Consider the following 10,449-nt stretch of genomic DNA (forward strand, 5'->3'; position numbering starts at 1 on the left):
TCTGGGTCCCTGTGACTGCTTTTTTTTTTTTTTTTTTTTCTTTTTACCTAGCCGCTGCACGTGAGGGGCCGCTCTCCTCCTCCTCCTCCTCCTCTGCGTGTCCCCCCACCCTGCAAAAACCCACCTCCCCACTGGTGCTGGGTCTGGTGTCTGCCCAGGGCCGTGTCCGGGGAAGGGTCCAACACGCCTCGGCCCTGGGAACAGCAGCCCGGGGCTCGCTCTGAGCCTCTTCCGTGCCGGTCGGCAGCCGAAGTGCCGTGGGGTCGGGTGGCTCTTGCGCCAGCTCCCCGTGGAGCCCTGGCTTCTTCCGTCCCCCACGGCAGCTCCTGGCTGTCCCCGCGTTTGTCCCTGGGAGCTGCGGGTGAGCCCCAGCCCTGCGGAGAGGGTCCCTCCCCCGTGGGAGCTGTTTCCAAGGGTCCCAGAAGGGCTTGAGGATCTCAAACCTGAGTAAAAAAAAAAAAGGGCTTTTCCAGCCCCGTCCAGCCCCGCAGTGGGGCTGGGAGGGCTCCGAGCATCGCCTCCCCCTGCTCTCGCCCCCCTCTGCCCCCCAAGCTGGGGCAGCCACCCCTCCCCAGCCCCACGGCTCCCCCTGCTCCCCGCTGTCGCCCATGGGTGCCGGAGAGGACGTGCCGCCTTCGCCCCGCGGTGACACTATCCTTTCCCCCCTTCCCCCAGAAATAAAGCCACGGGTCGCCACTAACTAGAAGCGTTGGGTGCAGGAAATATCTTAATATATAAAATATAAATATATTGTATGTTCACTTGTTTTAAGCGAACGTTGAATAAAGGTGACATCTGCCCACGGAGCTGCTGTCGGGGCGGTGGGGGGGGGTACCCTAAGTTCAGTGCCTGAGCTGTGGCCTGGTGCTCCCTAGGGAAGCGGGATGCTGTGAGCTTCCTCCCAGCAGTGCCCTGCCCTCGCAGGGAGGAGATAAGCCCTCTCCGGGGCTGGTGGCCGTGGCCCCTGGCTCGGCAAAGCCTGAAGCAGCAAATTGTGCGGAGCTGGGCGCGCGGCCAGGGGAAAGGGCGCCGGGCGCCTCTCGGGGACAGGATGGTCCGGGGGAGGCCAGCGGCAGCTCTCGGCCCCGCGCTCTGCTCCTGGCTGACACCGGAGCCTCTAAGGGCTCTGCCGTGGCAGCCCCGTGCCGGTGCGTGGTGCCGGGGGGGTGCAGGGCCCTGTCCCAGCCCGTGAGCCCCTCCTGGGGTCGGGGATGAGTGTGGGGTCCCCGGGAGGTGACAGCCCTGGTACAGGCACCCTGGTACGGGCACCCTGCCGCGTGCTGGCCCCGCTCTGGCCACCTGCCTGGGCACCGGCAGTGCCCCGGGACACCCCGTGGGGCACCGGCACCGCGCTGGGGCTGGGCGCCAGCCCTGCTCCCTGGGGAGATGTGTGGCGGGCACCTGGGGACGCAGCGGACACCCTGCTTTGGGAACCCCAAAGTCGCAGCGGGATGGCCCCCACCAGCAGGTCGAGACCCCGCAGCGACCCACAACCTGCCCAGCCCCCGGGCAGCAGCGGAGGACGGCCCGTGGGGCGAGCAGCTCTCGGGTGGAGGCTCTTGGCCGCGGGGTGCTTTTGCTCCAGGCAGCCCCAAGGGCTTTGGGGACGTGGAAGGGTCCCAGATGCAGGCGAGGAGTCCCCATGGCCGCAGTGGGGTGCAGAACATCGGGGCTGACCCCCACCCCGCCTCTTCCCTCCACCGCTCCCCACCCTCTCGAGACCCCAGCCCCACAGCCCCCCTCCCCTGGGCTCGGGGAGGGTCTCACCTCCCTCCTGCTTGCCGCTGGCTGCCCCAGCAGGTCCCGAAGCCCCTGGGGCTCCGTCCCCCCCCAGGACAGACGACTGGACGCGGTGGGTTCAGCTCCGTTGGGCTTTACTGGCTCGGGGGAACACGCAGGGCCGGAGGGGTGGGGCTGCGGTGGCCCGGGCGGGGGGCTCCACGCACAGCCCCGTCCCGCCTTAGGGATGTCAACGCATGCTACGGACGCGGCTGCGGCCGGCCAGGGGCTGGGGGGTGCTGGAGAGGAACAAGTGATCCCCCCCCATGCCCCAAAATACAGGTTGTGACAGTAAGCTGCATGTCCCCGAGTCATCTTGGATGTGGAGAGAAGAGGAAGAGGAGGGAGAGATGAGAGGTGAGAAAGAAGATGGAGGAGAAGAGAAGACCAAAAAGAGGAGAACATGACATGAAGAGAAGGTGGCCAAGAGAAGAAGGAGAAGGAGGAGATGAAGAGGAGAAGGCCAAAAAGAGAACATGACATGAAGAGAAGGCGGCCAAGAAGAGAAGAAGGAGGAGGAGGACATGAAGAGGAGAAGATGACGAGAAGGCCAAGAAGAGAAGGGGGAGAAGGACAAGAAGAGAAAATGCCATGAAAAGTCGCTATCAAGAGGAGAAGGCCAAAAAGACAAGGCGGCCAAGAAGAGAGGATGACAAAAGGAGAATGAGGAGAGGAGAAGATGGGAAGAGACAAAGATCAGAAGAGAAGAGCCAGTTGCTCTCCAGCCCCGTTCCCAGGAGGCTGGCACGCAGCGCTCTGCTCTGGCCACCACCACCACCACCACCGCGACCACGCCGCGGCCACCCCCACGGAGCTGCTCTCCACGGGGACGGGGGCGCGTCCAGGCCCTTCGCACCCGGCTGGGGGCTCCTTGCAGAGCCCAACCCCAACCGCCAACAGTCACCAAGCGGAGGAGTCCCCGGCTCGCCGGCCGCCCCGCGTCCCTGGCCACCGCCCGGCCGGGGCCTCTCCGTGCGGGCGCCGTCCCCAGCGGCAGCTCCGCGACGTCCACGGGGGCTTCTCCCCGTCCCGCCCGCCGCCCGCGGCCGCCCGGCCGGGCCGCTCACGGCCAGGCGTCCTCCTCCAGCCCCTCGCGCTCCCGCGGGACCCAGGCGGGCTCCAGGAAGGAGGCGAGGACGCTCCGCAGGGCCCCCCAGGGCTTGCGCCCCCCGGCCTCGGGGCTGCCGGCGGGGGGCTGCCGGGGGGCCGCCCCATAGCCCCGCGGGGTGGGGATCCTGGAGGGCTTCTTGTGGGGCTGCGTGTCCAGCCGGGGCCTGGCCCGGGGGCGCGGGGGCGGCGCGGGGAGGGGAGGCGCCGGCTCGGGGACCGCGGGCGCCCCGGGGGGCCCCTCCGCCGCGGCGGGGGGCCCCTCCGTCTCCGCCAGCCCGTCCTCGCCCGGCGCCCAGTCGGGGTCGGACTCGGGCCCCCCCCGCGGCTCCCGGGCCTCCCAGGAGGCCGCGAAGCAGCCGCCCTCGTCCGAGGAGCTGGAGAGGGCCGGCCGGCGCCCCGCTCCCGCCGCTCCGGGGGCCGCCGCCGGGGGCCCGGCCCCGTTCCCGCTCCGCCGGCCGTCCTCGGCGGGGAGGCCGTGCTTGCCGAGGGCGCTGAGCGAGGAGGAGGAGGAGCTGGAGGAGCAGTAGGCCGAGTCGGCGGCGGGGCCGGGGGCCGGCGGGGCCGGCGCGGCGGGGCCCTCCCCGTCCCGCAGCTCCGCCATCAGCCGCGCGTTGGCCAGGAACTCCTCCTCCAGCCGGCGGAAGAGCTGCTGCTCCTGCCCGGGCTCCAGCCGCAGCGGGGCCCGCGGCCGCCGCGCCAGCTCCCCCGGCCCCCGCCGCAGGGCCGCCGCCTCCTCCTCCTCCTCCTCTTCCTCGCCGCCGCCGCCGCCGCCGCCGCCGGGGGCCTCCCCGGGCCGCCCCCCGCCCTCCTCCAGCGAGCGGCGGCGCGGGGCGGGCGCCGGGCTGCGGGCGGGGGTGCGGCTGCGGGGGGGGCTGCCGGGCCGGGAGCGGGGCTCGGCCCGCGCCCACGAGTGCTGCCCGTCCCGCCGGCGGCTGATGAGCAGCAGCGGCCGGGGCCCGGGCCGGCCCTGGCTGCGCGGCCGCGGCGGGGCGCGGCCGGGCCCGTTGGGCACCCGCGAGCGGCCGCGCTCCTCCGGGGCCGCCGCTCGCCCGCCCGGGCAGGGCCCGGCGTCGCGGGGCGGCTGCGGGGGAAGCCCCCGGCTGGGCTCCCGGCGGCGGGGGGTGCTCCCGTCCCGCGGGCCCGCGGGGCCGCTCTGCGCGGAGGAGGCGGAGGAGTCGCTGTCGCCCGAGCAGCGGCGGGCGCGGGGCCTGGGGGGGGCACGGAGAGGGGCTGGGGGGCAGTGCGACCCCGTCGCCCCCCCATCGCCCCCCACTCGCACACCCCACTCGCACACCCCATCGCCCCTCACTGCCCCCCACCCGCACACCCCATTCCAACCCCCATTGCCCCCCGCCGCCCCCCCATCGCCCCCCACTCGCACACCCCATCGCCCCCCACTGCCCCTCACTGCCCCCCACTCACCCCATTGCAACCCCATTGCACCCCACATTCCAGTCCCCATTCCACCCCCCACTTGCACACCCCACTGCCCCCCACTCGCACACCCCATTGCAACCCCCATCGCCCCCCCCCCCCCACCCCTCACTGCCCCCCGCTCACACACCCCATTGCAACCCCATCGCACCCCACATTCCACTCCCCATTCCACCCCTCCTTTGCCCCCCCTTTGCACACCCCATTGCCCCCCACTTGCACACCCCATCGCACCCCACATTCCGCTCCCCATTCCACCCCCTTTGCGGACCCCATTGCCCCCCCATTGTCCCCCACTCGCACACCCCATTGCCCCCCACTTCCCCCCACTCACACACCCCATTGCCCCCCATTGCACCCCACATTCCACCCCCCTTTGTCCCCCATCGCACCCCCCCCCCCGCGTCGCCAGGGTGCAGCCCTCCCCCATGCCAATCATCGCCTAGGGGGCGTGGCCTCGCCGGGCCCCGCCCCACCCCTCGCCGTGCACACTGCGCCTGCGCGCCGGCAGCGGCGGGAAGAGGCGGGGGGGGACGACGACGCGGACCCCACGGCCGCGACCCCCAGAGCACGGGTGGCGTGGGGCAGGGATGGGCCGGGGCTCGACCAGGGCTGGTTCCCTCAGGAGGGAGGAGGCCTTTGCCCCACAGCAGGACCCAGCCCCACGGCGGGGCGTCCGCCCCGCCGTGGGGCTGGGTCCTGCTGTGGGGCCGAGGCCTGCTTGTGGGACCGAGGCCTCGCCGTGGGGCAGAGGCCTTGCCATGGGGCTGGGCCTGGGAGGTGCTATGGGTTCCCCAGCTGGGCTGGGCTTCCTTCCCCCGGCACAGGGCGACGGCAGGCGACCATCGCCCCCCACCCCACCCCTCCCAGGCAGCACCCATGGGTGCCCTACCTGAGCGTGCTGGCTGCCCGGGGCTCAGCGGGGCTCCTGGAAGGGCTGGCAGAGCCGGGCAGGGAGGCCGGGCCCCCCCGTTGGGGCAGACCCTCCTGCTTGGCACCGGACGGTGGCTTTGGGATGCCGGTGTCCCCGAGGCCCTTCGGCTGGTGGCCGCCCCGCTCCGTCCTGGCGTGGCCGCTGTCCCCCCCGCCCGAGGGGGGCCCGCCCGGACGGGGGCGGCGGGGGGTGCCGGGGCTGGGGGCGCAGGGCGCGGGGGAGAAGCTGCCGGGAGCTGGTTTTTGCGGGGAGAAGCCGGGGGTGCGGGGCTGGGGCAGGCGGTGAGCTGGAAACAGAGACGCCGGGGGGTCAGGGGGGGACGTCCCTCGCCACCCACCCCCCGCCTCGCGTCACGCCGGCACCCGGCTTTCCCGGCCGGGGTTTCCCAGGCTGTGGGTTAATCGCCTCGGGAATTAATTTGGCCAAAACCCCGCCTTTCTCACCCCCACCCCCTTTTCCCATTTCAGCCGGATCAGCGCCCTGAGCAGCCCAGCCTCAGGGAAAGGAGCCCCAAGGAGAGCCAGGAGCCGAGAAACGTGGTGAGGTGGGGTGGCACCGGCCGGGGGGGGGTCCCTGGGCCCCGGGGGCACTCACAGAGGGAGGAGCAGCGGCACGGGTCGTGCTTGTCCAGGTAATGTTCCAGTGTGTCCCAGCCGCCGCCGACACGCACCATCACGTGGCTCCTCAGCACCTGCGGACAGCCCGTCACCCTGCCTGCCCCCCGGGACGTGGCCGAGGAGGGACCATTCCTGGGGGGGGGGCGAACGGCCCCCCACGTCCGCAACGTGGGGCAGCTTGTGGGGAGTAAATTCAGCTCAGGGCCCACCCCACCACCGGGTCCCTCAGGACGGGTCCCCACCACGCCGAGGAGCGAGGGAAGGAGGAGGGTGGGGGGTCGTGGCGGAGGGGGGGCGACACAGGGGCGAGAGGCGCGGCGGTGGCTCTTACTCGGACGAAGATGAGCGTGCTGGAGTCGCCCACTTTGTATTTACCCTCGGAGACCTTGACCATGGGGAACTGGGAGGGGCAGGAGCAGCAGCCCAGGATCTCCCGCACCTGCCGGCAGAGAGGGGAGAGGTCGGTGGGGCGTGGACCCCCAGCTATAGGGCCAGCCCCTATAGATAGGTGCACACGGAGGGGCTGTATAGAGCCCATGGAGAGGGGGGAACCGGCTTGGTCCCGGTCCGGCAGCTCCCCTCCTCCTGCCCGTGCTCTCCCCCGCGGGAGCGGGCAGGCCCGTGGGCAGCGCGCTGCCTGGACCTGCCGGGAGCGGCTGGGTGGGTTCGTGCGGGAGCCCGAGCCGGCAGCTCCCACCGCGGCCCCAGGCGGCGGGGAGCACCCACAGCACCCACATGCCGTGGGAGAGAGGCCCGGGGGGCTTCCCATGGCCGGCCGCCCCTGAGCAGGCTGAGAATGGACACAGCTCGCTTCATCTGCCGCCAGCCCCACTCCCTGGAGCCCACCCGCTCCGGGCCCCCCGGGTGTGGGGAGCTCAGAGCCGCCCCAAAACTGGGAAGGAGGAGGAACCCCCCCAGCCCTGCTAATCCCCAAACCACGGGGGATTTGCCCCCCCCCCGAGCACCCCGCTATGGGGCAGGGGCCTCCAGCGCCCCGCTGCACCCACATCCACCAACAGAAAAGGGTTCAAGCCCCATTTTTTTTTTTGCCCCCCCCCCCCTTAGCATCTGGCACCAATAAAAAGCCAAAGGGAGGATTTGGGGGGGGCCGGCCAGGGGACACCCCCATCGCCGTGGGGCTGCCGGACAGTGCTGCCTGCCCGCTGCCTGTCGCCAGCTGCCTGCTCTATCCGGGGCGGCCGGCCTGCCCGCGGCCTGGCCGGGCTGACGTCAGGGATTAGGCAGGGAGCCACGGGGGGACGCGGGGACACGGCCGCATCCTGCCCCGGCCCGGGGCGGGGACGCAGCGCTGCCTCCCTCACCCCTAAATTTTTTTTTTTTTTTTTTTTATATAATTCCTCTTTTTTTTTTTTTTTCAGTTCTGCCTTTGTGCCCGTCACAGGGGTCCAGCCAGGGCAGGATCCGGCCGCTCTGGTTCCCATCCGGGGCAGCAGCCGGGTGGCAAGGTCAGCCCCAACCGGGGAAACTGAGGCACGGGGGGGGTGGTGGCTGCAGTGAGTGGGGGGTCCTGACCCTGCTGCCATCCGGGGGGGACGTGGGGAGCAGCCGGGCCGGATCCGGCACCGTCAGGCTCCTCCCTGGCTCCAGCGCTGCCCATAAAAGCCGATGGCAAGGAATTACGCAGCCCGGAAAAATGCAGCCGGGGTTGGCAGCGCCCGGCCAGGGGGGCTGGGGGGGTTTGGGGGTGCGGGGGGGGCGGGGGGGGCTTTGCAGCGCCCCTGAGTGCAGGGGGGTGCAGGATGCTCCCCGAGCGTGGCGGCTGCGGGAGGTAATGAGGAATCGGGGTTTCAATTAAAAAACGGCTTTGAGCTTAGGGAGTCAGGGGAGGGCAGGTCCCCCCGTGTCCCCCCCGTGTCCCCCCCGTGTCCCCCCCGTGTCCGCATTAATCCGCTGCCTCGCGCGCGGGCCGGATCCTGCACCCAGCCCAGCTTTAATCCCTCCTGAGCCTCCCGGCCCCGGGGCGGGTGGGGGTGTCCCTGCACCCCGGCCTGCGGAGGGGACCCCCCCCAGCTTCTCGACGCCCTGAATCACGGCTGTGAGCAGCCAGGATGTCCCCACATCTGTCTGTCTGTCCCCGGGGACACCAGCCCCAAGGTGCTGGGGGGAGGAGGAGGGCTGGGGCTGGGCAGGAGCAGGTTCCTGGGGTGGGGACCACTGTGTGTCCCCCCCCCCGCGGGGAGGAAGTGGCAGAGGCGGAGCTGCCACCCATGTCCCCCCTGTGATTATGGCCACGGCCACCAAAATAACCCATCCTGACGTCAGGAGGCTCCACAGGGCCCGGGGGCCTGGCTGGGCGGCTGAGGACCTCCCACGGGCCCTGGGGAGCCAGGGTGGGTGGGGAAGGACATCCCATGGGCGGCAGCAGCCTGGCTGGGTGGACAGGGAGGACCTCCCGGGGGCCATAGAGCATGGCCAGTTGGGCGGAGAGACAGGACCTCCCACGGGCCATAGAGCAGCCCATTGGGTGGACAGACAGGACCTCCCAGGGGCCATAGAGCACCCTGTTGGGTGGAGAGACAAGGACCTCCCATGGGCCATAGAGCACCCTGTTGGGTGGAGAGACAGGACCTCCCAGGGGCCATAGAGCAGCCCGCTGGGCAGACAGAGAGGACCCGAGCGCCAGGCTCCCAGGGGAGCACGTCTCACCAGCTCATCCAGGTTCTTCAGGTCGCAGAGGGCGATGGGCCGGGCCCTGCTGGGGTAGGCAGGCACCTGGGGGTCGCGGCTCTCCTGGTGCGTGCCCAGCACGCCGTAGGCCATTTGGTCCCTCATCTCCTCCTCGATCTCCTCCTCCATCTGGATCAGCATGGGGGCCAACATGCCAAACTTGGAGGCCCTCCTGGCCACCTCCAACAAGCAGAGGACAAAGTTCTTCTCGTTCTTCTTCAGCACCAAGTCATTGGTCTCGAACATGAGGACGTCCTGGATGCCGAGGTCCTGCCGGCACCACTGGATGAAGTTGGAGACGTTATCCCGGGCGATGAAGGAACCCGGCACCACGTTCTTGGCTTGGAAGATGACCTCGTTCTGCGGGACGCGCATACGGGCGGCCACCTCGGGGTACCGCTGCTGGAAGTCCAGGGCGATGCGGTTGACGTTGTTGGCGTGTCGGCAGAGGTGGCAGCCCGTCTCCAGGCTCTCCAGGAAGGTGTCCACCTGGATGTCCAGGTCGTAGAGGGTGTTGAACCACTCGGCCAGGTCCTCCTTCATGGCCTCCAGGTACTCCTCGCTGGAGCGGAAGGGACGGATGCTCTTGGAGGCGGCCGACTGGATGTGGCTGGGGTCGGCCATGGCGAGCTGCCTGCGGGGGTCAGCGGGTGCCGTCACAGGCAGACACGGGCAGGCAACCCCCCCCCCGGCCCCGCCGTCCCCCACCCGGGCAGAGTTTGACCGCCTGGTCCTGTGTGTCCCCCCCCGCCCCGGTGACCCCTCCGTGCCTCAGTTTCCCCCACCCTTACCCGTGGGCGGGAGGGTCCCCACCACCATCTCCAGAACCTGCCTGTCCCCTGCCAGGACCGGCACACCGTGTCCCCCCGACACCGTGTCCCCCCACCCCGTGTCCCCTCTGCCCCCCCCCTCCCCCGGGTTAACGAGTCCCTTGTCACCCCCGGCCCCCCCCCGGCCCCTGCTGTGGGTCTGCGGCGGAGAGGACACCCCCACCCAAAGCTGCCCAGTCATGGTGGGTGTCACCATCCCGGCTGCCACCAGCGCGGGAGCAGGTGACACCCCCAGGGACCCTGGTGCCAGGGGCAGGGAGCACCCCCCGCCCGGCCGCCACCCCCGGGGGGGGGCGCGGGGCCCCAGCGCCCAGCCGTGGGGGCTGCACCCAGGGGTCCCTGTCCTTGCCCGGGTACGAGGGGGCTGGTGACCCCCGGGCCGGGGGGAGCCCCAGTGACCCCCGCTGCCGCCCCCCAGCCCCACTCCCTGGGGGGGTCCCTTCCCCGGGGGTGTCCCTGGGGGGTGTCCCCTTCCTCGGGGGGGGGGTCTCTATACCCGGGGTCCCCCTTCCCTTGGGGGGGGAGGGTGTCTTTCTCGGGGGACGCACACACACTCTGTCTGTCTGTCTGTCTGTCTGCGGGGGGGGGGGGGGGGGGGGGGGGGGGGGGAAACAGCGTCAGCACCTGCGAGGCAGATGCCGACTTGCGCGGGAGACCAGCCCCCCCGGGGGGACACACACACACGGGTGGGGACACGCGGGGGGGCACAGGGACCCCCCCACACACCCCCCCGCCCCCCCCCCCGGCCGCCCCCCCGCCCGCACTCACCGCCGGCTCCGCGCTCCGCTACCGCCGGGCCGGGCCGCGCCGCCCGCCCGCTGCCGGCTCCGGGCCGGGCCGCGGCTCTGAGCGCCGGGGGGGCCCCGCCGCCGCCCGGCCCCGCGCTGCCCCCGCCGCCATCCGCCGCCGGGAGCGGAGGGGCCGGAGCGGAGGGGCCGGAGCGGAGCGAGGAGCGAGGAGCGAGCAGCGCCCGCCCGCCCGCCCGCAGCCCCGAGCCGCCGCCGCCGCCGCCGCCGCGCCCCGGCCGGGAAGTTGGAGGCGGCCCAGAAAGGGCCGG

The 10,449-nt window shown here is 71.7% G+C and overlaps 1 protein-coding gene across 2 annotated transcripts; it reads right to left on the bottom strand.

Annotated features, from left to right (window-relative positions):
• Positions 1-1,857: 1,857 nt before the first annotated feature.
• On the bottom strand, positions 1,858-10,429 carry GAS2L1 (growth arrest specific 2 like 1). Of its 2 annotated transcripts, none has more exons than XM_075516510.1 (6): positions 10,161-10,429; positions 8,542-9,192; positions 6,206-6,313; positions 5,852-5,948; positions 5,216-5,543; positions 1,858-4,097 (listed from the first exon to the last, which is right to left on the bottom strand). In XM_075516510.1, the coding sequence occupies exons 2-6, from the start codon at positions 9,184-9,186 to the stop codon at positions 2,843-2,845; spliced, it is 2,433 nt and encodes an 810-aa protein (XP_075372625.1). In that variant the 5' UTR covers positions 9,187-9,192; positions 10,161-10,429; the 3' UTR covers positions 1,858-2,842. The 2 variants fall into 2 exon arrangements, with proteins under 2 accessions (XP_075372625.1, XP_075372624.1); XM_075516509.1 differs by having other exon boundaries at positions 8,542-9,196; positions 10,161-10,428.
• Between the last annotated feature and the right edge of the window lie 20 nt (positions 10,430-10,449).

This window comes from Mycteria americana, chromosome 13 (assembly GCF_035582795.1).
Source record: "Mycteria americana isolate JAX WOST 10 ecotype Jacksonville Zoo and Gardens chromosome 13, USCA_MyAme_1.0, whole genome shotgun sequence".
NCBI classification, from domain to species: domain Eukaryota; kingdom Metazoa; phylum Chordata; class Aves; order Ciconiiformes; family Ciconiidae; genus Mycteria; species Mycteria americana.